The sequence below is a fragment of the Tiliqua scincoides genome, chromosome 15 (genome assembly GCF_035046505.1).
Source record: "Tiliqua scincoides isolate rTilSci1 chromosome 15, rTilSci1.hap2, whole genome shotgun sequence".
Classification (NCBI taxonomy): domain Eukaryota; kingdom Metazoa; phylum Chordata; class Lepidosauria; order Squamata; family Scincidae; genus Tiliqua; species Tiliqua scincoides.
The window spans coordinates 5,098,754-5,125,705 of NC_089835.1; the positions used below are offsets into that span (position 1 = coordinate 5,098,754).

At 53.8% G+C, this 26,952-nt stretch overlaps 5 protein-coding genes across 6 annotated transcripts; 3 read left to right on the top strand and 2 right to left on the bottom strand.

Annotated features, from left to right (window-relative positions):
* NIT1 (nitrilase 1) lies at positions 1 to 4,542 on the bottom strand. 2 transcript variants are annotated; one of them, XM_066610283.1, is made up of 7 exons: positions 4,492 to 4,542; positions 3,560 to 3,667; positions 3,091 to 3,342; positions 1,991 to 2,094; positions 1,384 to 1,517; positions 1,004 to 1,129; positions 1 to 606 (listed from the first exon to the last, which is right to left on the bottom strand). In XM_066610283.1, coding segments are annotated over exons 1-7 (1,032 nt in total). In that variant the 5' UTR covers positions 4,494 to 4,542; the 3' UTR covers positions 1 to 300. The 2 variants fall into 2 exon arrangements, with proteins under 2 accessions (XP_066466380.1, XP_066466381.1); XM_066610284.1 differs by lacking the exon at positions 4,492 to 4,542 and adding an exon at positions 3,874 to 4,021.
* A 204-nt stretch (positions 4,543 to 4,746) lies between these two features.
* PFDN2 (prefoldin subunit 2) lies at positions 4,747 to 7,960 on the top strand. Its single transcript, XM_066610331.1, has 4 exons — positions 4,747 to 4,878; positions 5,639 to 5,727; positions 6,970 to 7,093; positions 7,647 to 7,960. Exons 1-4 carry the CDS (start codon positions 4,774 to 4,776, stop codon positions 7,821 to 7,823), a joined length of 495 nt encoding a protein of 164 aa, XP_066466428.1. The 5' UTR covers positions 4,747 to 4,773; the 3' UTR covers positions 7,824 to 7,960.
* Positions 7,961 to 9,416: 1,456 nt separating this feature from the next.
* KLHDC9 (kelch domain containing 9) lies at positions 9,417 to 11,652 on the bottom strand. Its single transcript, XM_066610418.1, has 4 exons — positions 11,147 to 11,652; positions 10,606 to 10,768; positions 10,181 to 10,382; positions 9,417 to 9,583 (listed from the first exon to the last, which is right to left on the bottom strand). The coding sequence occupies exons 1-4, from the start codon at positions 11,650 to 11,652 to the stop codon at positions 9,417 to 9,419; spliced, it is 1,038 nt and encodes a 345-aa protein (XP_066466515.1).
* A 3,213-nt stretch (positions 11,653 to 14,865) lies between these two features.
* LOC136635108 (V-type proton ATPase catalytic subunit A-like) lies at positions 14,866 to 22,864 on the top strand. Its single transcript, XM_066610217.1, has 14 exons — positions 14,866 to 14,947; positions 15,857 to 15,985; positions 16,390 to 16,604; positions 17,031 to 17,168; positions 17,353 to 17,504; positions 18,154 to 18,316; positions 18,673 to 18,781; positions 19,024 to 19,146; positions 19,324 to 19,438; positions 19,528 to 19,591; positions 19,987 to 20,190; positions 20,829 to 20,923; positions 22,289 to 22,460; positions 22,772 to 22,864. Exons 1-14 carry the CDS (start codon positions 14,866 to 14,868, stop codon positions 22,862 to 22,864), a joined length of 1,854 nt encoding a protein of 617 aa, XP_066466314.1.
* Positions 22,865 to 24,378: 1,514 nt separating this feature from the next.
* LOC136635236 (lens fiber membrane intrinsic protein-like) lies at positions 24,379 to 26,596 on the top strand. Its single transcript, XM_066610387.1, has 4 exons — positions 24,379 to 24,553; positions 25,253 to 25,393; positions 25,794 to 25,928; positions 26,529 to 26,596. The coding sequence occupies exons 1-4, from the start codon at positions 24,379 to 24,381 to the stop codon at positions 26,594 to 26,596; spliced, it is 519 nt and encodes a 172-aa protein (XP_066466484.1).
* The last annotated feature ends 356 nt before the right edge of the window (positions 26,597 to 26,952 follow it).

Here is a 26,952-nt window from a genome sequence, read left to right on the forward strand (position 1 = left end):
AATACAGTTTTATTTAAATTGGAGTGACTGCAGAGCTGTGCGGAGGAATCTGAGCTGGCTGTGATCTTGCCAGGGGCGACTTCCTAGGCAGAAAGTGCTTGCCCCTCTCTAGGTGGAGGGGGTGACCCAAGAGCAGTGACCCCAGCACAGCAGACGCCAGCAAATGACTGATCAATTCTCAGCGCTGTCCGGCTGAGTCACCTCTGCCCTAAGGAATTATGCTAACATGAAGCCAATCAAGGCTGAAGAAGAGAGGCTGTGTTCTTTCTCCTCGCACTGTCCTGGTTCCTGCAGCTGAGCTCATGTGGAGTGACCCAGAGGCAAGTCAGGTGGCAGTGGGTCCTTCTGGGGTGCAGCCACACGCCCATACAGGTCAGGCCGGCGGTGGTTGAAGACGGGCATTTCCTGCCGGATCCGGCGCAGGTAGGCAAGGTCAACCTCGGCAAAGCAGAGGCCTGGTCCTTCTTGACACTGGGCAATGACGCTGCCCCAGGGGTCCACCACCATGGTATGCCCGTAGGAGGTGCGACGGTCATGGTGTTTGCCTGTCTGCGCCGCTGCAACCACGTAGCACTGGGTCTCAATGGCACGAGCTCGCAGTAGCACCTGCGGAGGAGGAAGGGACACAAGGGGGTTGGAACCCAGTACAGGTCCACTGGGAAGACTGCATATCCCTGTCTGGGGTGAGAGCTACAAACTGCAGCCCAGGTATCAGAGTGAAGGAACTCGGGTGACACCTCTCCCTCCATGCTAGTCTTTCACGCGACAGGAAAATTTTAACAGAGAGCTGGAGAGGATAATATGGGCACTGCAGTCCAGTTCCCTGCCCCAAAGAGAGTCCATGAACCAGACAAGCAGACAGGAGGTGTCACTGCAGAGCAAATCAGGTGACTTGGAGTGAACCAAGCTGCATGCAAAATGCTCACTTGCAAAAGGCTAGAAGGGTGGGTCAGGAGCATTCTCGCAACGACCAGGAAAGCCACCCCGTGTCAAATCCACTTACCTCCCAATGGGCGGAACCTGTGGCCACCGTGAAGGCTGAGGGGTAGGTGAGCACCTCTGCCCCTGCCTGGGCTAGTGCCAGTGACATTTCTGGGAACCGGAGGTCGTAGCAGATGGCCAGCCCCACCTGCAACGAGGCAGAATTGGAGGGAGCCTAGCAAAGTGTCGCAGGCTGCATTGCGACCCCTGACACTGGGCGGTGCAGAGCTGAGCTGCTCGGGGGTCTTGCAGGGGGTGGTGTTGCCACCCTACCTATGGTGTCACCCAATGCGGTCCGCACCCCTTGCCCCACCCTAGCGATGCCACTAGCTTGGCCGCCCTGCAGTTCATAACAAAAACATCTGACCAGCAACCACTCCCCTGCCACGAAGTTCTCTGTACCTTTCCAGCCGGGGTGCTGACAGGCGGAACAACCGCAGGGCCTGGGTTGGTGTAGGCAGTTTCCTGCAAGGATACGCGGCCTTTCAGCTCCACGTTGAAGAGGTGAGTCTTCCGGTAGGCACCCGCCAAGGATCCTGAGAAGAGAAGTGGAGCAGGGACATGTGGTCAGGGGAGGCAGGGCCTCCCCTGTCATCCTCCAAGGAAAACAGTCTCCCCTGGGATTGTGCACAATCATAGGGGAGGCTGAGCTCTTGCTGCCCCTATTCTAGAGCTGTAGCAGGTGAGAACTCAGCCTCAGCAATCATGAAGCCACTCAGAAGCTTGAGGAATCCCATTGCTCCTGCGCTCCACCTGATTTCTTTCTGGTCATGCCCAGGAGGTGTTCTGAGGCCCTCCAACCATTGATTTAATTATCTGTGGAATCTGGTAGCTGTGGGGGGGTGGTGGTCCTGGAATGGCTACCTCATGGATTCCGGGGACTAGCTGTACTTACGCTCACTTGCACTCAACCATATTTGCCATTTTGTTGCCCAAAAATGTGCCAAGAGAGTTTTGGCTGATTGGCAAGAGGATCCAAGAGAATTCCACACTGAGGAAGGGTCTGTACCTTCGGAGTCCAGGAGGAGGTGGGTGTTGTAGATACGCCGGGTGCGCTCCCAGTCGCCGCCTCTCTCGTGGAAGCCTCCCAGAGACAGCCAGACCCCACATTCCCTGACAAAGAGGGCAAGAACAGGTGGAAAAGGAGTTTGGATTGAATCTCGCTGTCCCCCTGCCAAACTCTTGCTCCCTAAGAAATAGGCTGTCTCCAGCCATACCAGCTGGGGGCAGAAGAGAGTGACCAAGCTGATGACTGGGCTGGGGCACCACTCTTACAGGAAAGGATACAGCATTTACATAAGAACAGCCCCACTGGATCAGGCCATAGGCCCATCTAGTCCAGCTTCCTGAATCTCACAGCGGCCCACCAAATGCCCCAGGGAGCACACAAGACAACAAGAGACCTGCAAGGCTTCCTGGGAATTGTAGTTAAGAACATAAGAGCAGCCCCACTGGATCAGGCCATAGGCCCATCTAGTCCAGCTTCCTGAATCTCACAGCGGCCCACCAAATGCCCCAAGGAGCACACCAGACAACAAGAGACCTCATCCTGGTGCCCTCCCTTGCATCTGACAGAGCCCATTTCTAAAATCAGGAGGTTGCACACACACATCATGGCTTGTAACCCGTAATGGATTTTTCCTCCAGAAACTTGTCCAATCCCCTTTTCCAGGCCTTTGGGGACCTTCAGTCTGGAAAAAGGTGCCTGAGTGGGGATCTGATTGAGATGTATAAAATTATGCAGGAGATTGGAGAGAATGGACAACAGCAGAAACTCTCGCATAACACCAAAACCAGGGGACAGTCACTAAAATTGTGTGGTGGGACAGTCAGGACAAACCAAAGGAAGTATTTCCACACCCAGAGCGTAATTAATCCAGCCACAGGCTCAGCACCTGCGGATACTGAAATATGTGGAGAAGGAGGGTTCATTGTATCAGAAGTGGTCATCTCAAGGGGCCAGGAGGCCTCTCAGATGTTCCTCTGACTTCTTCAAGCAACAAGGTTGTAGAGTTGCAGGCTGGAACTCCACCACACACACCCTTCCCTGCACGGTACATGTGAACAATTCCACCTTCGCAGAGATGATGGAGCTTCAACAAGGCTTACCTAGCCAGGCTGGAGTAGCGCTGGACAGTATCTCCATCCAGCGTCTCGGACAGGCCCAGGGTCTCCTCTGTGCTGCTGCCAACATAATCAAAGGCCTCTGGGAGGAAGATGATGCAGGCACCCCGCTGGGTGGCCTCCCTGACGAGCCGTGAGCAGCAGGCAAAATTGTGTTCTTTATCAGGGGTGGAGGTCACCTGGCCGACCGCAATGAGTGGCTTCAGGGGCTCTGTGGCTGCGAGCATGGCTGTGAACCTGTCCGAGAAAAACTAGATTTGAACCAGTGAGATCTGAGATCAAATCCCTCCTCGCTTAAAGCCTCCTAGCTGCTTTGGGGATTGACTCTTGACCTAAACTACTCCGCAAGGGTGTTGTGAGCATAAATGGAAGGGGGAAACCCTGAGCTCTTCAAGGTACAAGATTCCCTTTAGTTTTTATGTTTGGTACCTGGAGCTCACCAGAGGCTGGTTACCTGTGAGCAGGTGCTTGAAGTTTGATCCCTAGAAAGCCCTTTCTGGGAACATGAAGGGCTAAAGCCCAGCCAATGACTTTCCAGGACTTTTGAGTCGCAGTTCTTAGCCTAGAAGAGATAAAGGAAAAAATGGGTCATCTTGCGAACCTTAAGAACCTCAGGCCGGCAGGATCAGGCCAAAGACTTCCTGCATCTCACAGTGGCCCACCAGGTGCTGCCTCCGGGCTCACAAAAGGCACCTGTGTCCTGTTGCCACTCCCTGGCACCTGTCACTCAGAGACAGCCCACTTCTAGAGCAAGGAGGCTGCATCTACCTATCCTGATTGGAACCTGTGATGGGCTTTTCCTCTGTCAATCTGTCCAATCCCCCTTTCAAGGCGTCCAGGCCTTCAGATGCCGTCCTGCGACCAGGAGTTCCACAGATTAACACCACGCTGGGTTCCAAACATCTTTTGTCTGTTCTAAACTTCCTAGGTGAGCAGCTTGCAACCCAGAAGGGTCTTAGAAGGTGGTGGGGGGTAGGTGAGCCGGGCTGGGGGAGAATAAGGGAGAACGGTCAGAAGTCCGAAAAGGCAGTGGGCACCAGCAGGGGAAGCTTCTTCTGCCACGTTCAAAGCCCAGGAACAGAATGGAGTCCTCTGTTTTAAATGGCCATGCCAGCTAGTGGCAGGGAGTTCTGCAGGACAACACCGGTTCAGCCTGCTCCCCCCTTGCCCCTGAGGCCTTTCCTGACCCAAGTGGCAGGGAGTTCCGCAGGACAACAACGGCTCAGCCTGCTCCCCCCTTGCCCCTGTGGCCCTTCCTGACCCCAGTGCCAGGCAGGGGCTTGGCTGGGGGCTGCACCCACCCCACCCCACTGCCTCCATCTGGGCTTGCAAGAGCCCCCTCCCCCACCCACAGCCCCCCAGCTCCCTCCCCCCTGCAGTGTTTACATGAGCAGCCAGCGCAGCTCCTCCAAAGACCAGGCTCCAAGGTCCAGAGTTTGCCCCTAACCAAGATGGCGCTCCCAGGAGCAAACGTGCCCTCAACAAACATGGCGGCCAGGACTGCCCCTAACCAAGATGGCGCCCGCGGGCAGCCGCGCCCTCAACAAACATGGCGGCCGAGGCATGGTGACGTCACGCCCAAGATGGCGGACGGAAGTGAGTGTCAGGTTGCCGGAAGTGCCCTTCTCGCCGCTCCGCCCCTGCTGGAGAGCTGCGGGAGGGGGGAAGATGGCGGAGAGCGGCAAGGGCAAGGCCGGCCTGGCGGCTCCCTCCGGCGGCGGGGGTGGCGCTGCCGCCCCTGCCACCGTCTCCAAGCACATGACGGCAGAGCAGGTGCGGGGGAGGGTGCCTCTGGGCATGTGCAGAGGGCCGGCGCTGACCCCCACGCCAGGCCCCGTGGGTGGCGGTGAGAGTGCCTCTGAGCACGTGCAGAGTCCCCCTATGCACATACCAAGGCTATGGGTGGCTGACAGTGCCTCTGAGTACGTGCAGAGACTCCCTATGCACATACCAAGGCTGTGGGTGGTTGACAGTGCCTCTGAGCACGTACAGAGTCCCCTATGCACATACCAAGGCTGTGGGGTGGGTGATAGTTCCTCTGACCAAGTGCAGAGTGCTGGCTCTGAAACCCACCAGGCCCTGCTCCCAGCCAGAGAAGGGGCGTGTGCCTTTGAGCACATGCAGAGTGTTGGCCCACTAGGCCCAGCCAGAGGTGGGACCGCCCTTGGGTGCACATGGGGGTTTCTTGGCTGTGGGTGGGTAAGAGTGCCTCTGCATGCATACAGGGTCCCCTTGTGCATGTACCAAGGCTGTGGGGGACTATGGAGTGGGTGAGAGTGCCTCTGACCACATGCAGAGCACCTCTGTGCATGCACAGGGATGTGTGGGTGGGTGTTGTCTCCGCATGCATGCTGAGTCCCTTTGTGTATTTGCCAATGCTGTGGGGGACTATGGGGTGGGTGACAGTGGCTCTGACTGCATGCAGATCGCTGGCTCTGAAGCATGCCAGGCTGGGGAAAGGTCCTCCCGGGTGCACATTGGAGTTTATGAGGGCAAGGATTTTGATCTGGTGGCTGCTCTTTCTCGCCCTTAGGTGGTAGCCGGATTCAACCGCCTGCGCCAGGAGCAGCGGGGCCTGGCCTCCAAAGCCGCGGAGCTGGAGATGGAGCTGAACGAACACAAGTAGGGACGGAGCAGGGAGTTGAGCTGCTGTTGGTGGTCCTTGAGGGAGGGCCGGGGAGGGAGCATTGAGGTTCTTCTGTGCTGGTTACGGTCCCCTGCAAGGCGAGGCTTTGCAGAGCCTCAGCAGGACGAGGGCTGGAAGTGTGAGGTGAATGAACAGACCGTTCCCTTGCAGGTGGAAGAGCACTGTTTTGAGCCGTCCTCTGCTCAGAGAACACACAGTGGGGCCTCAGTATCCCACACTACTCCACGGATTCAGAATTCTGCAGATAATGAAACCCACTTGGGGGGGGGGGTCCAGGAGAAGCTGTAAAAGCTCATCCAGGCTGTTGTCCTTTCCATCCTGCATTCTGGCTTCCCACTGTTTGTTTGTTGAACAGACATCTCGAGATTCATCGGGTCTTAGGAACCACTGGGCATGCTCAGTCTGTGTCAGACCGTTTACATTTTTTTTTTGACTCATGCATGCTCTTTTTTCTTTGGATTTACAAACACATCCACTTCTGTATACCCAGGAAGTTCCCTGAGAGACCATTCCCCATTTTGGGGGTGGCCCCATTTCACGTATAAACTGGTAGAAGCTCAACCCCACCCGAGTTCTCCATTGGTACATAGCAGGGGTGGCCAAACTTGCGTAACCTAGGTGTCACTTAGGATAAACGTCAGGTGTTTGAGAGCCACAGCGTTTAAGAAGCATCTCAATTCTTCCGCGTATTTACTCACTGTCAACATTAAACTTTTGTACTACTTCAGTAGACTCTCATTTTATACCCAGTAAATAGTTATAAAGCTTTTATTTCTTATTTTGTTGTGACGCAAAAAGGAGCTCAGCTGACATATTTCTGTGAGCCCCACATTGTGTGTCAAAGAGCCACACGTGGCTCACAAGCTATGCTTTGGCCACCCCTGGTATATAAGTAGATTCCATTTTTTAATGTTGCTGATCACAACCTGGAGCATATTGTCTGTTCCACCACCTAATTCTGCCATGCTACACCCCATAGCTAAAGAGAGAGCTGCTTGCCCCATCGCACCTAATGGTTTTAACCTATAGCTAGAGACCTTGAGTTCTTCCTTGGGAATGACTGAGTTGCAGCACAGCCACCTTTCAGCTGTTGAACGCTTAGCAGACACTAGACTCCTGAGCATGTGCTGACAGACGTGGCTTTCTTGAGCCTCTCATAGTGATATTGGAGGCTGCTGTGCAGGTCACAGACCTTATGGGTTTCTCCCTCTGCCTAGGCTGGTGATTGAAACACTCCGCGAGGTGGACCCCACCAGGAAGTGCTACCGGATGGTGGGGGGTGTGTTAGTGGAGCGGACTGTGAAGGAGGTTCTCCCAGCCTTGGAAAACAACAAAGAACAGGTAAAGCCTCCCCCCCTTAGACCTCGTGGACTCCTTCTCAGGGTCTTGTGGTCCACAGACAGTGAATTTGGGGACCAGTGACCTAGGACAGTGTTCTTCAGCCTTGGGGCAGGAATCCCACTGCAACAACTTACAGGAACAAAAAAGGTTGAAGGCCACTGGTTTAGAGCACCACCAGGTAAAGGGGAAGGTATCTGATGGACCCCTTCAACTACCAGAAGATGGTGTCCCAGTCCTGCTCAGGTTCTTAGCAGTTGTGCTAAAATACCTCTCAGTAGTGTCAGGCTTCATGATAATCTTCTCTGCTGCCTCTAATAAGAATATTTGGTTACAGTGAACAGTACTGGGAGGGTGTAGCAGGGGTGGGGAGTCGGCTGATGGGGCAGGGCTGGGCAATTAAGGTTCCAGGAGGGGGCGGGATAGATAGTGGGCCCCCAGTTTCATACTTTATTTATTGGGGTCATGGCACTGATCTAGGGTGGAACGCAGCCTTCTCTGGTGCGGCCTCCCCTGAATCTCCTTCCCTGTTTTTGTTTTTTTTCCCACCCTGCAGATCAACAAGATCATTGAGACTCTGAGCAAACAGCTGCAGGCAAAAGGCCGGGAGTTGAACGAGTTCCGGGAGAAACACAACATCCGCCTGATGGGCGAGGACGACCAGAAGACCTCCAAGGAGAGCGCAGAGGGCTCTGGCACCAAGCCCAGCTCTGCGGGGGTCCTGGTCTCCTAACAGGAGGAGAGGCCTCCACACCAAGGACTTTCCACCCCTGGCTCCCAGCCCTTGAAGGCTTAACGTTAATATTATTTTGCTGTTACTTCTTATACTGTTTTTGTTAAATAAACGAGGGTTTTTTTGTGTGTCACATATTTTGGGTTGGTGTGTAAATGCAGGCAGCCCTGCAGGATCGCGCCTCCCTTCCCCTTGCAGGGAGGGGTCCTGACTCTGCAATGACTGTATAAGCCAAGCAGTGTGAATATTCCAGTTCCATCAGAGCTCAGCATTCAGTTGTCCAAGAGTCTTCACTTTTCACCGTAAAGAAAAGGTTTTTAGTGTTTGGGGGGGGGGGAGTTTAAAACACAGAGATAATCAGAATTGCTAAGTGTACAGTATGTCCTCACTTAAAGTTGGCGAGAGATTCTTGGAAACTGCAAATTTAAGTGAAAAGACTTACAGTGGGTCCTTGATATCTGCAGGGATCTGTTACAGGAAACCCCCCCCCCCAGTATACCAAAGTTCATGAATAATGGAATCTGCTGGGGGAGGGCAGCTGAAAAAATTGGAAGTGCCTTTCAGAAGCTTCCTAGAGGCCACACATGGCCTCCCACACCTGAAAAGGCCCCCTGGAGTTTTTTGGAGGGCACTTCTGGTTACATCTTGGAGGTCTCTGAGGCACTCCAGCTGCAGGTTCTGCACCCCGGGGTTGATTTAAATCTGCGAATGCCAGGCCTGCAGATCAGGAACATCCTACTGTGTCACAAAACCAATTCGACCGTAGGTGGGAATTTTACTTGAGTGGTGGCAGTGCCTTCCTTTTTTTTGGTCTGTGTTGAAGTTTGCGTTTGCTTCTGAAAAAGTGCTGGTGGAAACATCGGCACACATTTTCTGCAGCCCCTCCAAAATCATTTTATTCACATGCATATCCATAGATCACCAAACGTTTCTTTAGTGGGGCACCCACTGCGAAAATCACGCCTGCATGTTTATATTTGCAGGCTGAAAACATTTGCAAAATGGGGGATAACAAAACATCAGTCTTTGTGTTTGCGCTTCTCGAAAGCTGATCTGACATCTGGAACCTTGAGTGGAGCCAGTTGGGGTGGAATAAGTAGAATAAGGCTGAATTCAAGCCTTGGAACTGATTAAAGACTACAGTGGGTCCTATTTATCCATGGGCTGGAATCTGGATTTGAATATCAGTGGGGGCCGACCCCACAGCTTGGAGGACCTCAGAGCACCTCCAGAATGACCGGAAGGCACTTCTGGTTTGTGCTGGAGACTTCCAGTCACGTCCAGGAGGTCCTCTGAGGGCCTCTCCGTGGATTCAGTTGTCCACCAAATTTGGTGTCCACCGGTGACTCTGAAACAGACCCCCACAGATACTGAGGGCCCGCTGTATTCCGAAATGTGTTCTCATTTCCTTTTGAGTATGTCTTAGTTGCAGCTGTGAACTTTCCTGCAGAAAGGTTCAAGAAGCTGCTTTTGGCAAGATGCGTATGTGTTCCACACAAGCAGGCTAGCTATTGTCTGCCAAGAAGAGAGCCGTTTGGCAGGCTGAAGAGCTACATCCAAGTGGACAAAAACTGGGATTCTGTGGCCAGAGCTTCATGCAGAGATTTCCAAGGTGCAGATCTCTGGGCTTGGGGTCTTGCCATCTGCCCCAAACCCGGCCACACGATACAGCTTGTCGTTCCAGAGGCAGGTACGGTGACCGATTCTCTTCTGGGCTGGGTTGGCACAAGGAAAGTGGAACCAGTTTGCAGGCGAAGACCCTGGAAGAATGGACGAAGCCGTTTGAAAGAACAGATTTGCTACCCAACGTCCCTGTCTCCAGCCCTCCCCCCCGGGTGTAGGCTGGGTCCGAAGCTTCACACTGCTCTGGGGTGGGGAAGAGGGGTTCAAATTAGCAGCCCTTCTCTTGTTCCTTGGATTTGAAAAGAATGGAAGAAGATGTGCAGAGAAGAGAATGGTGGGCTAGAATGTTGGAGACACTCTAGCCCATTATTCTCCTCTGCTTCCTTTTCAAATCCAGACAGTAATGGAGGTTGCTGGTGGGTGCCCCTACCGCTCTTCTGCCTGAGGCGAGTGCCTCAGTTGGCCTATGCAGCCCAGTCCTTCAGCACCTGAAGGTCTAGATGTCTTGAAAAAGGGATTGGATAGATCTATAGATGAGAAGTCTATGGGCTTATGCAACCTCCTAGAAGTAGGCTGTCACTGAATGCCAGATGCAAGGGAAGGCACCAGGATGCAGGTGTCTTGCCTTGAGGCATCTGGTGGGCCCCTGTGAGATACAGGAAGCTGGACTAGGTGGGCCTTTGGCCTGTTCCAGCGGGGTTCTTATGTGCAGAGGTGAACTGGCCCTTGCTTACTCGTATCGTAGACGTAAAGGTCGTTGCAGACGGCGTCCCTGCTGTGTGCCAGTGTCTCCCCTCCAAAGATGACCGCAAAAGGCCCCACCACAGTGCAGGACTGGTGCCTCAGGCCTTTGGGAGCCTTCCAGGAGCCCTTTTCTGTGCTGACCAAGCGAGAGAGCTGCTCCGTCAGGCCCGGCGCGTGGGCAGACGCATCAGGCTGTGGAAGAAGAAGATGTGGGGAAGCTGGACAGACATTGCACGGTTCCACGCTGCTCAGCTCTGCCAAGATTGAAAGGGAGTGAAACAAAATGTGCAGAGGTGACCCGAACTCAGGGGGCTCTTAGGCGCGGGACCCAGTGGAGTGCAATCGGTCCGGCTGGCTTAAAGCCGGTCCTGTTTGACAGCACACCCCCAGTCACAGAATGCCTCCTCTCACTCACGTGGATCTTCCCGTGGCCCCACCGTCCAGCCACGTCCAAGTCGGCAGAGTCGCGCCCACCGAAGACCAGGAGCTGATAGCCGCTAGTCTTTCCACCCCGGCTGGGCAGCAGCATCGCCGAGTGGCCGGCCCGCGAGGCCGTGCGGGATTCTTCTTCTTTGTACCTGGGAAATAGAGAGGCACATGGGAAGATCGGGGTTTGGAAACAAGCCATTCCCCCCCCCCCGGTGTCCTGCTCCATTGTAGAGCCGTAGATCTGGAGAGGACATAAGAACATCAGAACCTCTGCTTGAAGGTCTCCAGGGAGGGAGACGCCACCTTGTCCCTCAGCAATCTGTTCTGCGCCAAATCGCCAGGACCTCTTCTTGATGTCCAACCCGAGTCTCCTCTCTTGAACTCCTACTCTTGGGGGCAGCAGAACTAGATCAAATGGGTGCAGGCTGCAAGGAAGGAGATGCTGGCTGGACATCAGGAAAAAGTCTTGCTTGCTGGAGGGACAAAGCAGAGAGGCCCTTTGCTTGGGGTCTCCAACCAGGACATACCAGTAGGTCTTGCTGTTTGGGTTGACGTGTAGCGTGAAGATACTGGCGTAGCGCCGCTGGGTGCGCAACCCGCCCTCGCGGCCCACCACCCGTACCTCGTGGTCCGTCAGCTGGGTACAGGTGTGGCTGCTGAGCCCCACAGGAGACTCGTTGGAGGGCCCCTCGGTCCAGCGCTCCCACTGCCCCTGCTCGGCATCGAAGGAGCAGACATTGGAGACCCTGCGGGAGCCGTCCCAGCCCCCAACCACGCACAGCCAGCGGTCGGCCAGAGTCACAGCCTCGTGGTGGCTGCGGCGGAATCCGCACTCAGGCGCGATGGTTCGGACAGTCTGCAGCACGGGGTCGAAGGCCACGACGTCCCCCAGTGGTAGCGCCTGGGTCTCCGGCGACTTCAGGCCCCCGAAGATCAGCAGCTTCCCTTTGACCACGTTGCACGAGTGGAATCCGCGGGCCAGGAGGTCACTGCACACAACTGGCTTCCATTCCCAACCTCCACCGACAGCCATTGCGCCAGGTATGACCTGCGGAAGGTGGAAGACGAAAGGTCAAGAAACATACAGGGTCTGTCTTGTTGAGTAGAAAAATATTTCTTTAGCCAGTGTGTAATAGACCTGTGGAACTCCTTGCCACAGGATGTGGTGATGGCACCTGAAGGCCTGGTTGCCTTCAAAAGGGGATTGGACAGATTGATGCAGGAAAAGTTCATCGCAGGTTGTAAGCCACAATGGTTAGTGCAACTTCCTGGTTTTAAAAGTAGGCTGATATGTTCATCATCTGGCCCTCTGCACATGATTAAGGAAGTGCATGGGTAGTGCATGCATGTCCCAGCCCCCCCTTGTTGCAAGCTGGTGAGGTTCTTTCCATGTGTGTGTGTGGGGGGTGTTGTCCAAACCGCCCCACTACAGGTGCCACTGAAAATGTGCATAGAGGGGTGACTTGGACAAACTGTTCTCCCTACGTTTTGGGAAAACAGGGAGGGGTCAGGTCATACGCACACACTACATGCATCTTTAAACATATGTGGCCCGTTGGATGGCAGAGTCATGCGCAAAGGAACCCACAGGGAGAGCATTTTTCCAGATCAGGCTGGAAAACGCAATCGGCCTGACAGTGATCTTGCAGAACCCACTGGGGGAACCTGGTGCGCAGGTGGAGCTTGGCGCATGAGCGCACTGGGGGAACGTACATTTCCAGCGGGTCTCGCTCATACCTGACACCTTCTCATTCTGAAAGATGCTCTTAGTCCTAACCCAAAAAGAGTTGTATTGCTACTGATTGATGTTTGTTGATGGAAAACCCCCACCTGGGGCCAATTGATGCGCTCCGTGGGGCAGGCCCCCACAGACCCCGCCTGGCATGCGCTGATCGGGTACCACTGTGGCAATTCTATCCCGCGCACGTAACAGGCGCAAATGTCTTCTCTCCGAGTGTTAAAAGCAGAAAAATTGGGCCTACCTTCAGAGATGGAAACCACTGCAAAGACTGGTTACCCGGCAACGGGGAGCCCATAGCAACCGCATCAGTGTGTCTTGGCAACCGGCGACAGGGAAAGGCCACAACACGTTGGCTTAGCGCGGTAGGGTTAGCAGGAGAGCAAACAGGCAGCGGGTGGAGGGCTGGGCCGGGCCGGGGGCCAGCAGGCCAACAGCCCGAGGGAGCCTGGAGGAATGCGGAACAGGCAGCGGAATAAGAGCCGTCGTAACTGGCCAGTGCAGGAGAGGATGCCGGGTTGCACCAGGCCATTTGAGATGGTGGCAGGGAAAGCTCCTGCTTTCCAAGTAACCAACCCTCTGAGCATAGGCAGAGTACAAATCATGCCTGGCCAGATTGTCTCCAGAACCAGGGGGCACCTACAAATTGAGTGTCGGGAGAGTTAGAACAGAAGAAATGAAATACTTCTTGACACAGCGTGGCGTTAACCTGTGGAACTCCTGGCCACAGGATGTGGGGGTGGCACCTGAAGGCCTCAATGCACTAGGGCAATCTAGTCTTGTCAGATACCCACATTGCAACAGAAAGCTAACACCACACTGCGGGTTTTCTAGAGAACAGCCACAAATATAGTTTTCTTCTGAATTCTTTAAAAAAAAAAAGCCAGTCGTGTTTGTGTCGACCGCTCATATTTTGAGATTTGAAATTACGTGCATGTACTTTTATACTAAGATGTGCTTGGATCCATGTGCCCATGAACTCACACGCACTTTTTAAGTGCACATGTTGATCGCTTTCTGTTCTGCCCTACAGTAGTGTTTCTCACACATTTAGCACTGGGACCCACTTTTTAGAATGAGAATCTGTCAGGGCCCACCGGAAGTGATGTCATGATAGGAAGTGACATCACCAAGCAGGAAAGTTTAACAATCCTAAACTGCAATCCTACCCAGGATTAAGTCCCATTGACCGTCATTGTTAAAAGAATATACATAGTAGCTTGTTAAAAGTGCAGGTCTGTAACATTTCCCCAAATGCAGTCATGCACCAAGTCAAATACATTAAAAATAAAATATTGAAATGAGTGGGGACCCATCTGAAATTGGCTGGTGACCCACAGTTTGAGAAACACTGCCCTAGAGACATAAAGTCTAGAATAAATTTTCTTTCTCTCTCAACTATCTACAGGCATTGACTGTGAACCTGGTGGGTTCCCAATTGGAAAAAGGTTTCCAACTGGGCCCCACATCACCTAAGGCTGGTTCTGCTGTGTGTTTAAGGCAGAAATTCACTCCTTTTTTTTTTTCCTGGCATGGAATTAGATCTCTGGGGACTCTTGGTCTCCCTGCAGGCTTGAAGCACAAGGAAGGAGGCTGAGCTGTTGACAGTACACACAAGGGCTGTTTGCTGTAATTTCGGCAGGCTTTGCCCGCTCTCCCCTTCCAGCGGCCTCTGCCCAGTTCCCCGTGGCCAGCTCAGGTTGGAGCTGGTTTGGGGATGGAAAGCAGCCATGCAGCACCTGCTTGCCCCACCGCCTTTTCCTGTCTAATAATCACCCCCCACCCCACCCCCTCTAAAGGTAGAGTCACCAGCTCGACAGACCTGCCTGGCCAAACCTTGGGAACGCGAGGACGGGACAGGCTGAGCCAAGGTTCTCCTACAAGGATTTTCTTACAACACTGCAAAATAGTTTGGCCTTTCATTCGGAAGGGTAAGGCTTTGCATGCTGGGTGGCGTGAAGGGGGCGTCCCAAGCTTTGGAGTCAAGTTGTGGGTGTTTATTTTCTCCCCCTAGTAGGACTCCTGTGCTTTGAGCAACTGCATGCCAGGCTGGAGATTTAGCCTATGAAGCTCTTTCCCAGATCTGATTTCCTTGCTTGCTTTCTGCATTGCTAAGGTTCTCCCTCTGTGAAAGTCAGAGCAGTGCTGCCCCAGAACTATTTCCACAGCTGCAATGTGACGCCAACTCTTTCGACATTCCGGCTGCAATCCTATCCACACTTTCCTGGGAGTAAGCCTCATTGATTATATGGGACTTACTTCTGAGTAGACATGCATAGGATTGGGCGCATAGAGTCCACTTTTCCTGCAGTTGTGGTCCACCATAGGAAAGTACTACACAAGGTGGTTCCCCAGCTGAAAGCTCCTGGGCAGGGAGAGGTGGAGAGGCACCTCTCAGGCACCAAGGAGGCCACAAAGTTGTCTTATTTTAATCCTCTATTTTTCCACCTTGCTGCAGAAATTGTTCCCTTGTGAGTCCTCCGCTGCTCCGACTCACCTGCTGAAGCCATGGAATTCTCCAAACTTCCCAAGATCGGGGATTCAGAGAAGGAGAGCACAATGGGATTTGTCCACGGCGTTTCGGGACCTGGTGGGTGTGCTTTCCCAATGACTCTGAATTACACTTGAGTGTGGAACAGTGGCGTAGCTAGAGGGGGTGCAAAGCACTGAGTCTTGCAGGGAGCCTCACCTGGCAGCGGGGCCTACTTCTGAGTAATCATGTGTAGGCTTGCCCTGCATGCCTGTTAGCCTTTGCCAGATGGGATTCTGATTTGTCTGTGAAACTCCTTATCAGCAGATGTGGTGATGGCACCTGAAGGCCCAGATGCCTTGAAAAGGGGATTGATTGATTGATTGAAAAGTCCATCACAGGTGACAAGCCATAATGACTGTGTGCAACCTCCTCGTTTTGGAGAGAGCCTCTCTCAGACATGCCAGGTGCAACAGAGAGACAAACAGGATGCATGGATATTATTTGAGTGCACCCAGGTACACATGGTGGATGATTGTTTGATGCAGGAAGCTGGACTAGATGGGCCTAATCCCACAAGACTCTTCCTATGTTCTTATGACCTATTCTCAGTAAATGAGCTTCCTTAGTCTAGGGGTGTCTACCTTTTTGTGCAGGTTGTTTAAGATATCACTCTCCTTTGACCCCAATGACATCAGCTTCCAGCTAACAAATAACTGGATGGGCCTTTGATTGGACGCAGCAGGGCTCTTATGATGACCTTGGGGGGCTTCTGGGGTCACCTAACGAGCCAGCATCCAACTGGAGCAATCCCTGGACACAGATTGTAGGCTCCCTTTAAGAGAGACAGTGTGACACCAGACCCAATAGCCTGTGCTGCTAATTCTTGCAGTTGGACTGTTTTGTTTTGGGTCATTGCTTGTTTGCTGTTCGCTGCCCTGGCTCGATTTTTATGGGGTGGGAAGGTGTGGTGTAAACACTGAGAACGAGCAAAGCGACCAGACCACCTTTCCTCTCTCCCGCCACCAGTGGTGATCGCCTGCAAGATGTGCGGTGCCGCCATGTACGAGCTGGTGCGGGTCGGTCACGCGGAGCTGGTGGGCGAGATTATCCGCCTGGAAGGTGACTTAGCCACGATCCAGGTGTACGAGGAAACCTGTATCCTTCCAGAGGTGTCTGGCTGTTCCCTCAGAACTTGATGGTTCTCCGTTTCCTTCTCACACCTATAAATATAATACTTAAAGTGTAAAATAAAAGCTTCTGTTGATGCAGCCTAGAATCATATTTGCCTTACTTACTGCTATGCCAATGTTCTCTTCTTCCCCCTCCTCGCTCTCCTTGCTTTCCAGCCGCTCTTTTCTCAAGGTTAAAGGTTGGCAACCTTCAGTCTCGAAAGACTATGGTATAAGCCTACAGCACCCGGTATTCCCAGGCAGTCTCCCATCCAAGTCCTAACCAGGCCTGACCCTGCTTAGCTTCCGAAATCAGACAAGATCGGGCATGTGCAGGGTAACAGTTGCTGCCTTTCTCAATCGACGGCTTTTCCTAAACAGCATTTGCAGCGGGAGTCTGTGTGGGCGACCCTGTACTCCGAACCGGGAAGCCCCTATCGGTGGAACTCGGCCCAGGAATTTTGGGCTCCATCTTCGATGGGATCCAGCGCCCCTTGAAGGACATCACCGAGCTCACCAACAGTATCTACATCCCCCGGGGCATCAACATCACGGCTTTGTCCCGGGACATCAAGTGGGACTTCAAACCAGGTGCCAACATCCAGGTGAGAGCGGAGAGCTGGACCAAGCTGATGAAAAGCTCCCTGCTGTCTCTCTTGCCCCAATGTCCCTGAACGGGGGAGGAGACACACCGGTGGAACTCCTTGCCACAGGATGTGGAGATGTTATCTGGCCTAGATGTCTCGAGAAGGGGATTGGACAAATTGATGAAGGAAAATTCCAACACAGACCTCAGGCCATGATGACTGTATGCAACCTCCTGGTTTTTGAGGTAGCCTCTCTCTGACTGCCAGATGCTACAGGGGTGGTGGCTGGGCGCTGGCTACAAATTTTTCAAGTCATCAAGGCCTTCAGGTGCAATCACCACATCCTGTGGCAAGGAGTTCCGCGTATTCTTAATCCCCCGCCACTCAATTTTAGTTGGAGATCCCTCTCAACTCACCTGTTGACTTCCTCTCCCCTTTCTTCAGGCTGGCAGCCATCTAACCGGTGGAGACGTCTATGGGGAAGTGCGTGAAAACTCCCTCATCAAGCACAAGATCATGGTGCCACCCCGATGCCGGGGCACTGTGACCCACATCGCCCCGCCTGGGAACTACGATGCTTCGGTAGGGTGCTGGGTCTGTAGATGGAGGTTCTCTCAGGGCAGGGTGTGCTGCATTGCTGGTAAATAAATCACTCAGACGGGAGGCCCCTCCTGTCTTCCCTGCTCCTGTTTCTTCCAGGCTCCTGCAGGCTGGTCTCTTAGCTGCTCTGTTACGCCTGCTCTCACCTGTGCCGTTCCTCCCCCAGGATGTGGTACTGGAGCTGGACTTCGAGGGCATCAAGGAGAAACTCACAATGGTGCAAGTGTGGCCTGTCCGGCAGATCCGGCCTGTCTCAGAGAAACTCCCGGCCAACCACCCGCTGCTCACTGGCCAGAGAGTGCTGGATGCCCTTTTCCCGTAAGCCCTGGTTTCCCTACTCAGGTGTGATGAGACAGCGGAGAGGTGCTTCTCTGGGACACAGGGCTGGCCCAGTCATAGAACCCAAGTCGCATCTGCCCAGTGACACCCTCTCTGCCCAGTGCCCTTGTGTGATCATGGAGATCGTGGATCCATTTTGGGGGTCCTTCCAGGTCAGAGACGGACCGCAGAGGGTAGTTTGCTGGGGGTCTTCAGAAATCCAGACCTGGCCCCATCTGCAAAGTCGCTGCCCTTCAACTCCCCACTTTTCCATGAAAACTTCAGCCCAACCAACTAGTTTCTTCTTTAATTTAGGGCACAAGCCTAACCAGGCCTACTCAGAAGTGAGTCCTATTTTGTTAAATGGGGCTTACTCTCAGGAAAGTGTGGTTAGGATGGCAGCCTAAGCTAAATACCTCCTTACCCCAAGATGACATCCAGCCACCTCCTAATCTGTGCTGGATACAGTGCAGGTTAGGATTGTTGGTAAAAATACTCATCTCATTGTTTATTTTTACCCTAGTGTGGGCGACCCTTAGGCACAGGGCCCAGCTGGTAACAACCGGTCTGATTGGCTGAAAGCCAGCCCTGCCCAAGGCCATCTTGGGGCTGCAAAATCTCCACATGTTCTCATCCCCCCTTCCCACAGGTGTGTTCAAGGTGGGACCACGGCCATCCCGGGAGCCTTTGGCTGCGGCAAGACGGTCATCTCGCAGTCGCTCTCCAAGTACTCCAACAGTGACATCATCATCTACGTGGGCTGCGGCGAGCGCGGCAACGAGATGTCGGAGGTGCTGCGGGACTTCCCGGAGGTGAGAGTTACAGAGAGAGAGGTCGGAGAGCTGGAAAAGGGTGCGAAAAATCATCCAGGTGTTCTTGCATCTTTATACACCTCCCTTCCTGCAAAGAGCTCAGGGTGGTGTGCATGCTTCCTGCCCTTCTGTTGTCCTCACAGCAACCTTAGAACAGGTAGGGGAGGCTGATGGAGAGTGACTGGCCCAAGGTCACCCAGGGAGCTTCATGTCTCAGTGGGGATTTGAACCTGGATCTTCCAGGTCTAAGTCCAACTCCTGAACCATTCTCAGGTCTTGCAGCCTCTTTGGCTAGGGATGCCTCCACTGACGTCCCCCTCTCCCCTCCAATGCTCTGCTTGTTGCCCCTCCCTCAGCTCACGATGGAAGTGGACGGCAAGACCGAGTCGATCATGAAGCGCACCTCGCTGGTTGCCAACACGTCAAACATGCCTGTGGCTGCACGAGAGGCCTCCATATACACAGGTGAGCTGACCCTCCCCTGGCCCGAGCATCACTGGCTTCCCAAAACACGGGGAACAAGGCAGCACCCCACGGCACCCCAAACACGGGACAAGGAAGAGGTGTTCTACTGGATCAAACTGACTAATGTTGTCATTTTGCAAAGCCACCTTCCCCGGTGATTACGTGCAGCTTGGCTCATTTGCTCGAGCGACCCATTCCTCAAACCCTTTCCTGCAGTGTTTTTTTCTTCTGCCTTTCCCCAGGGATCACCCTCTCAGAGTACTTCCGCGACATGGGCTACCACGTCAGCATGATGGCCGACTCCACCTCCCGTTGGGCCGAGGCGCTCCGCGAGATCTCGGGGCGCCTGGCTGAAATGCCCGCAGGTAATTCTGTCCACGAACACCACCCTGAGCTCTTTGGAGGAAGGGGACATACAGTGTGAAAAGTAAACACTGGAGCATGTGGGAAGTTCCTTCACTGGCAAGGGGTCTCGGAGAGAGAGAGAGAGCCCTGTTTGGCGGTTCTGCTGGGATGTCCTAACCCTGCTGCTTGGATTTCAGACAGCGGGTACCCAGCTTACTTGGGTGCCCGCTTGGCCTCCTTCTACGAGCGGGCTGGACGTGTCAAGTGCCTGGGCAGCCCCGAGCGAGAAGGAAGTGTCAGCATCGTCGGAGCGTAAGCTTCACATCCTTTTGTTCCTCCCGTAACTCAGCCCCATAACTGCCCTCTTGCACGTTCAGCTTTTCTTTCTGTGTGGTTTTTAGGGTGTCCCCTCCAGGTGGTGACTTCTCTGATCCGGTGACCTCAGCGACTCTGGGGATCGTCCAGGTAAGTTAACCTTTGAGTTTACCACTCCTAGATCCGGTCGGAACAGTCTGGCCAACCTCTAGTCCCACATCCGGTACTTGTCTCCTGGTGTCCCAGTTAAATGTGATCTGGTCATTGGCATCCCTGGATATTTTTTGTGTGTCCCGGTCAATTGCATCCCACAGTAAACCTCTAATCCCAGCCCTGACCCTAATCCTAACTAATGTCCGGGGTGCAGAAAAGAACCAGGTTCAAGGGAGCAGCACCAGGATTCAGGTCTCTTGTTGCCTCGAGTGCTCCCTGAGGCATCTGGGGGGCCACTGTGAGATGCAGGAAGCTGGACTAGAGGGTCGATCCAGAGGGGCTCTTCTGATGTTTTCGTGTTCTTAAGGGTCCTGTCTTAACCCCCACTCCAGGTCTTCTGGGGCCTGGACAAGAAGCTGGCCCAGCGGAAGCACTTCCCGTCTGTGAACTGGCTGATCAGTTACAGCAAGTACATGAGAGCGCTGGACGAGCACTACGAGAGACGCTACCCGGAGTTTGTCGCGCTGCGCACCAAGGCCAAAGAGATCCTGCAGGAGGAGGAGGACCTGGCGGAGATCGTGCAGCTGGTTGGGAAGGTGAAGCAGGGAGGAGAAGGGAGACGTGGAGAACTGGGAGGGTCTGAGCACAGAGGCAGCTGGCTCCGAATGAACACACAGGGTCCTTCTGGGTGCTTAGGCCTCAGGGTCGTGGCGAGAACTGGCCGGCCAGGATAACGCCCCATGGCTCTAAACAGGCCTGTCGCTGTCAACAGTGCCCGGGAACGAACTGGTCTGGATGTTTTTCATCATCAATCTATAGAGAAAGAGGTGTTTGAAAAACGGGGTTATTTACTCAAAAGTAAGCCCATTGTGATCAGTAAGACTTAGGCTGTAATCCTGCCTTACTCACCTGCCACAAACACCTCCATATAAAATAAGAAGCGGTTTCGTTTTTCATAGGCGAAGGGGGACCCCTCGGTGGTTAGCCCCAGAGCGGGCTTCCAGCCCTGCCGGACCCGAGGCTTAGATCTCTGACCATGGGCAGAGTGCCTTGATCTCCCCACTGAGGAACCCCTGACCTGCCCCTGCACCCACCCCAAGTCAGGGGGATTATGAGTGTCTGGAACAGGTGATTCGGTCTACAGGCAGTTGCGTAGCTCTTGCGGAAATTAAGCCTTGAGCCTGTTGTTCGCCCCCCCTCCTCCCCTGGTCTCTCACCTCCTTTTGTTGACCAGGCCTCGCTGGCTGAAGCGGACAAGATCACCCTCGAGGTGGCCAAGCTGATCAAGGATGACTTCCTGCAGCAAAATGGCTACTCCTCCTACGACAGGTAATTTGCGCCGCCCCACACTATGTTTGGGCCTCAGCGCCCCCCAAAGCCATCCAAGTCAGGACTTCCTAGCCGCCTTTGGCACTCCGTGGCAGGAGTGCTTGCCCTGGTGCTTCGAGTTCGAGAACCTTTATTGGCACTGAAACAGAATTTTTAAACAGGACACACACAACAGGGTTCTGATCACAACATAAAATTCAAGCTGGTGGGATAAATGAGGGCATTTTCCTTATAACAGCTAACAAATAGTCAGCAACCAAATCAGTGGTAACCGCAGAGGTATCTTCCAGAAGGGAACGCAGGGAGTCATCCGGTGAACAAGAGAGGGCAGACAGAATTGGTTCTAAAAAGGTAACACGAAGTGTTCGGAGAGCCAGACAATGGCACAGATTATGAGCCACCGTATCGGGTTCCAAGGAACAGAATTTGTAAGTCCTACTGTCAAACGGCACATTATGAAATCTTCCCTCGAGGACTACAAAATATTAAATCTGGCGAGCATAAAAGCCCGCCTCTTGCTTGGGTTGATAAGTTCCCTAAAATAATTGGCAATACGGCCGGAAGATGGTAATAGACCAAAGCAGAAGGGGGAGCAGGTGGGATTGATATTAGCATATAATAACAGGGTTTCGACTTCCAAAAGTCTGGTCTTGAGCCCTGCTGCTTTGTGATGCATGACCAGCTTGGTCTGAGGTTGGTGCAGGGGTGGTGGTCCCCACTCCTCGGAGCAGGGGACATTCCCAGGGCAGTGTGGTGGGGCTTAGTGACCTCCAGCAAGGAAAGGACTCTGAGAACGTAGGTTGTCTTTATGATGTTTGCTTTCTTTGCAAATATATGAGTAAGAGTACAGGCACGTAGAAGGCACTCCCACGAAACGGGAGATCTGCTGCCCTACATCACGTCCCCAGAGAGAGAGATGCAAGGGAGTGGCAAAATGATGCAGGTCTCTTGTGGAACTCCTTGCCACAGGATGTGGTGCTGGCGTCTAGCCTAGACGCCTTTAAAATGGGATTGGACAAGTTTCTGGAGGAAAAATCCATTACAGGGTACAAGCCATGATGTGTACGCGCAACCTCCTGATTTTAGAAATGGGCTATGTCAGAATGCCAGATGCAAGGGAGGGCACCAGGATGAGGTCTCTTGTTATCTGGTGTGCTCCCTGGGGCATTTGGTGGGCCGCTGTGAGATACAGGAAGCTGGACTAGATGGGCCTATGGCCTGATCCAGTGGGGCTCTTCTTATGTTCTTATGTGTGCTCCCTGGTGGGTCGCTGTGAGATGCCAGAAGCCGGATTAGAGGGGCGTTTGTCCTGATCCCACAGGGCTCTTCTCTGAGCGTGCCCCACTTCTCTCTGCCCTGCCCTAGGTTCTGTCCTTTCTACAAGACGGTGGGCATGCTGCAGAACATGATTGCCTTCTACGACCTGGCCCGCCACGCCGTGGAATCCACAGCTCATTCTGAGCACAGGATCACCTGGGGGATCATCCGGGAGAACCTGGGCGACCTCATGTACAAGCTGAGCTCCATGAAGTTCAAGGTGAGGCTGGGCGGGCCGGAAGAGCCGTCTTGCAAACTGCAGGGGCTGAGCTTTTGGGGGGGGGGGGCAATTTGCAGCGATCTGATTTTTGAACAGTCTCAGGGCTTGAGTCAATTAGTTATCGGATCTTTCCATCACCCTCCCGTTGTTTTCACTGGAGTCTCTGCTTGGAGCTACTCGACCCACAGTTTGGGAACCGCTGTGGTAGCTCTTTTTTGCCTGCCTGCCTTCCAGCACAAAAGTTCATTGTTCTTTGCTTTTACAGGCCTGTCACTCGGACATCTTCACCTGTTTTTTTTTTCTTTCCCCAGGACCCAGTAAAGGACGGCGAGGCCAAGATAAAGGCCGACTACGCTCAGCTCAACGAGGAAATGCACAACGCCTTCCGCAACTTGGAGGACTGAAAAAGCCCTTGAGCGATCTGGAGCGGAGGACGCTACCCATTGGGTGGGACGGCAGAGCCCCAGCCAGGACTGCCATGCAGAGCATTTTGCTGGGGGCTTGACCCTATCTGGTGCCGTCTGCAAGCAGCCAACTGCGGAAGCGCATGGAAAAGAAATGGATTTGATCCTTTGGGAAGGCCTGTCTGTGGTTCTGCTCCTAGGAATGTCACCTTGTTTTATTAACCTGAATAAATTTAATTCCAGTTCTGGAGGTCTGTTTGTATTTGCATACAGCGGCCCTCCTTATCCGCAGGGGTTTGGTTCCAGACGCGCCCCCCTTGGATAAGGAATTCCACGGATGCTGAACCTTCGTACAGTTACTTATCTGGAACCTCCAACGGCTCCTCCTGGACTAGAGAGACCCTTGGCTTGATCCGGCTGGGCTCTTCGTCTGTTCATACGTTCTCCCTGACCTTGCCTCTGCTCTCCTGTGGGACTGACCCCCCCTAGGCGTTCGACCCCTTCTTCCATCCCGGATTGCATGTCCTGCCTTTGACCCGCTGCCCTTCAATTCTTCTCCTGCAGCCTGTCCCAGTCATACCCAAGGTGTGGCACTACTCAAGAGTAAAGACAGGTGTACGGCCGTACTTCCCGTTTTAATTCGGGGGTGGGGGGGTGGGAAGCCGGTGTCTCTGCACGAAACGGCCCTGTTCCAAACAATGGAACAGTGATCCCTGTGGGGTCATAGGATCTGCCTGCTCTGCTTATTCCCATTGCAAGAGAAAGGCCTCAAAGCCCTTGGGGGGGGGGCCCCCCTCCGCAGCCTCCTGCATCAGCAGAAACTTGCCACAGGAGGTGCGGCCCCATGACCTGCCAGAGGCTTCCAAGCTATTGTCAGGCCGGTCACCCTGTGGACAATGCAGCAGGGGGGAAAGAGCCTATAAAAGCCTGGACTTTCCCGCAGTTTTGCCCTTTGTGGGTTTTGGTGGGAGAGAAAAGCAGAGCTCGGGATAAACAGAAAAGGGGGTTGAATAACTGGCTCGGTGTTTTGTCTCCTTGCACGATGGTCAAGCCAGAGACTGAGCGCTGAAGGTAAGCCGGAAGAGGGGTCTGCAGAGGGGACAGCCATCTCCAGTGCTCTGGCCCATCACTGCCCCCTCCTCTGCCCTTTCTTTGTGAATCCACCGGTCTGCCAACCCTCTCAGTCCGCCTCCTGTGCAGCCTGGCCCTGAGGAAGAATGGCAACCCCATTTCTCTAAATGGGGCAGTGTGGAAGCGACCTACTTCGGGGTGGGAGGCCGGCACCCCTTCCTGCTCCACCCTCGCACCTCCGCACGACAACACAAGCAAAATCAATTCTGGGGTCTCTTTGGTTTGTACCACCTGCAGCTTCCCCAGTTTCTCTCTCCCTGCAGGACTTCGGCTCCGGTGGTGCCTGCTCTTCTCCCCCACCCACCCCTGACTTTTGCGACCCCTCTCCCCCGGCGGATCCATCTCCTTTGGCCGTTCTGCACGAGGAAGGCCCCCCTCCAGTGATGTTCAGCTTGATGGGTGGGGGGCTGCTGTGCGCGGTCTCCGGTCTGGTCCTCCTCATTGTCGCCACAGCGACGGACTTCTGGATGCAGTATCGCTACTCGGGCAATCTCAGTCACCAGGGGCTGTGGCGCTTCTGCGTGGGCAGCAAATGTCACCCCCACACCATCACCCTCGGTAAGGAGGCCGACCTCCACCTCTGGGGCGGAAAACCCCCCACTTGGTCTTGGTTAGCTTTCACACAGGGTGGCACACGGATTTATTCGATGGCAACTTTTGTACCCCCCGCCCTAGTCTAGAGAAAAGGTGCCTGAGTGGGGGACCTGATCGGGATGTATAAAATGATGCAGGGGATGGACAGAGTGTTCTTTTCCTTCTCGCACAACACCCAAACCAGCCGCTGAAATTGAGTGCTGGGAGAGTCCGAATGGACAAAAGGATATGTTCCTTGTCCCAATATGTGATTAGTCTGTGGAACTCCTTGCCACAGGGTGTGGTGTTGGCACCTGAAGGTCTGGATGCCTTTAAGAGGGGACTGGACAGATTTATGGAGGAAAGGTCCATCCCAGGTTACGAGCCGTGATGGGAATGTGCAACCTGGTTTTTGAAGTGGGCTACCTCAGAATGCACCAGGGGGTGGCACCAGGATGCAGGTCTCTCGCTGTCTTCCTGAGGCATCTGGTGGGCCACTGTGAGATGCAGGAAGCTGGACTAGACGGGCCCTGGGCCTGACTCAGTGGGGATCTTCTGGTGTTCTTATGTTTATGCTGTTCCTTCTTGGTTTTGGATCCATGATGGAGGCAGGTAAGTGGATAGAAAAATCCTCCCTGCCTCAGCCCTGACTCATTCTCTCCTTGCGTCTCTGTCCCCACACAGCCTTTTGGGATGCCACCAGAGCGTTCATGCTCCTCGCCATCCTTTCCTCCTTTGCGGGGATCATCTTGGGGCTCACCACCTACTCCAGCAGTGCCCGGTCTACCCGCGCCCGTTCTGCGGGAATCACACTCTTGGTCGCAGGTACGTGCTGCAGGTTAGATGGGGGGGGGAACCAGATTGGGGAGATGTCAGTTTGCTGTGTGATATAGTCCACTCTGGGCTGCTTTCCACACCGACTGATTTATTTTTCACATTTTTACACCGCCCTTCCTCCAAGGAGCTCAGGACGGTGTGCCTGATTCCTTCCCTCCTTTTGTCCTCAAAACAACCCTGTGAGGTAGGCAAGGTTGAGAGAGAGAGAGAGAGAGAGAGTGTGACTTGCCCAAGATCACCCAGGAAGCTGAAGTCTTTCTAATAAAGGAGGTACCCCAGCCCATTAATTGTTTTTGCCAAGAACTGGCTCTTCGAGGAACAGGTGTTTTTTGGGGGGAGGGCTGTTTGGGAGTCCTTACTTTGTGCTGTCCCCCCCCCCTTACCCCAGGTCTCTTTGCCTTGCTGGGCGTGTCGGTGTATACTGGTGTGACGGTGAATTTCTACGGCAAACGCTACGCTGAGTGGCGTTTCTCCTGGTCCTACATTCTGGGCTGGATCGCGATCGTTCTAACCATCTCTGCAGGTACTTCTTTCTCCCCTCCCTGATCCCTGACATGATCACGGACCCCCTTCTCCACATGTCCCTCCCCTTCCCTGTTCTGAGCACCCCACATGGGGTCTCCCTAGTGTTGTGGCCGCTCAGCCCCCTCCTCAATTAGTGGATTCAAGAAAGAAGAAGCTAGTATTAACTCAGCAATTTTCAACCTTTTTCATCTCATGGTGCACGGACAAGGCGTTAAAACTGTCAAGGAAGGCCACTGGTTTTTGGACAATTGACAAGGCACCTGGTGGGGGACTCGCACCCCCCAACGGTCCTACTAATGAATGACTCTCCCCCAAATTCCCACGGCACACCTGCAGACAGGGCCAGCTGTGAAACGCTTGAGTAAAGATATTAATTTTATTTTTTCTTTTGACCCTAGCAGGGGAGTCATTGGTCCAATTGGCTTAAAGCTGGCCCTTCTGTCATAAATCGCACCTGGGACTGTTTGCATTGCAACCAGGTGCTCTACCCACTGGGCCACAGCTACCCCTCCCCTCCTCATAGCCTGCCCATGTCTCCATAGATCCCGCCACCTTCCCCCTTTTCTGGTTCACAGTCTCTCCTGTTCTCTCTCCTCAGGAGTGTTCCAAATCTGTGCCGCCCGCAGGAATTCGTCCCCTTCCGGGTCCAACGTGGCAAGCGGCTGACCCTCCACCGTCTCTCCGTTCGACCCCTTCCTTGGAAGACCCCAAATGTCCCCTCTTGGGCTTCCTGACCGTCTCTCTCTACCTCTTTGCCCCCCCCCAAATCCCCTTCCCAGCCTCTTTTTCATCTTGGCAACAAAATAATCAGGAACTTTTCCGAGAAGACACAAGCAGCAACGGGTGTCCTTGTCTAGCCCTTCTTTCTCGTCTCAGCCAGTGATCGAAGTCAAGTCAGCACATGGCGCACATAAAATGCTGTTCTGTATTTTATTTACTTGTTCGTTTGTTCACTGCCCTTCCTTCAAGGAGTTCAGGGTGTGGCTTGTTTAGTTTATTTATTTTTCACCTTTTTACCCCTC

Coding starts and splice junctions, on each gene's coding strand:
- PFDN2 (XM_066610331.1), top strand. CDS start 4,774: ATGGCGGAGAGCGGCAAGGGCAAGGCCGGCCTGGCGGCTCCCTCCGGC. Junction 5,728..6,969: donor ATGGAGCTGAACGAACACAA/GTAGGGACGGAG, acceptor CCCTCTGCCTAG/GCTGGTGATTGAAACACTCC. Junction 7,094..7,646: donor TGGAAAACAACAAAGAACAG/GTAAAGCCTCCC, acceptor CCCACCCTGCAG/ATCAACAAGATCATTGAGAC.
- LOC136635236 (XM_066610387.1), top strand. CDS start 24,379: ATGTTCAGCTTGATGGGTGGGGGGCTGCTGTGCGCGGTCTCCGGTCTG. Junction 24,554..25,252: donor CCCCCACACCATCACCCTCG/GTAAGGAGGCCG, acceptor GTCCCCACACAG/CCTTTTGGGATGCCACCAGA. Junction 25,929..26,528: donor CGTTCTAACCATCTCTGCAG/GTACTTCTTTCT, acceptor CTCTCTCCTCAG/GAGTGTTCCAAATCTGTGCC.
- NIT1 (XM_066610283.1), bottom strand. Junction 1,518..1,990: donor CCTCCTCCTGGACTCCGAAG/GTACAGACCCTT, acceptor TTCTCTTCTCAG/GATCCTTGGCGGGTGCCTAC. Junction 1,130..1,383: donor TCAGCACCCCGGCTGGAAAG/GTACAGAGAACT, acceptor GCCTCGTTGCAG/GTGGGGCTGGCCATCTGCTA.
- KLHDC9 (XM_066610418.1), bottom strand. CDS start 11,652: ATGGCTGTCGGTGGAGGTTGGGAATGGAAGCCAGTTGTGTGCAGTGAC. Junction 10,769..11,146: donor CCAAACAGCAAGACCTACTG/GTATGTCCTGGT, acceptor TCTATTTCCCAG/GTACAAAGAAGAAGAATCCC. Junction 10,383..10,605: donor GGGGCCACGGGAAGATCCAC/GTGAGTGAGAGG, acceptor CTTCTTCCACAG/CCTGATGCGTCTGCCCACGC.
- LOC136635108 (XM_066610217.1), top strand. CDS start 14,866: ATGGAATTCTCCAAACTTCCCAAGATCGGGGATTCAGAGAAGGAGAGC. Junction 18,317..18,672: donor TGCTGCGGGACTTCCCGGAG/GTGAGAGTTACA, acceptor CCCCTCCCTCAG/CTCACGATGGAAGTGGACGG. Junction 22,461..22,771: donor TGAGCTCCATGAAGTTCAAG/GTGAGGCTGGGC, acceptor TTCTTTCCCCAG/GACCCAGTAAAGGACGGCGA.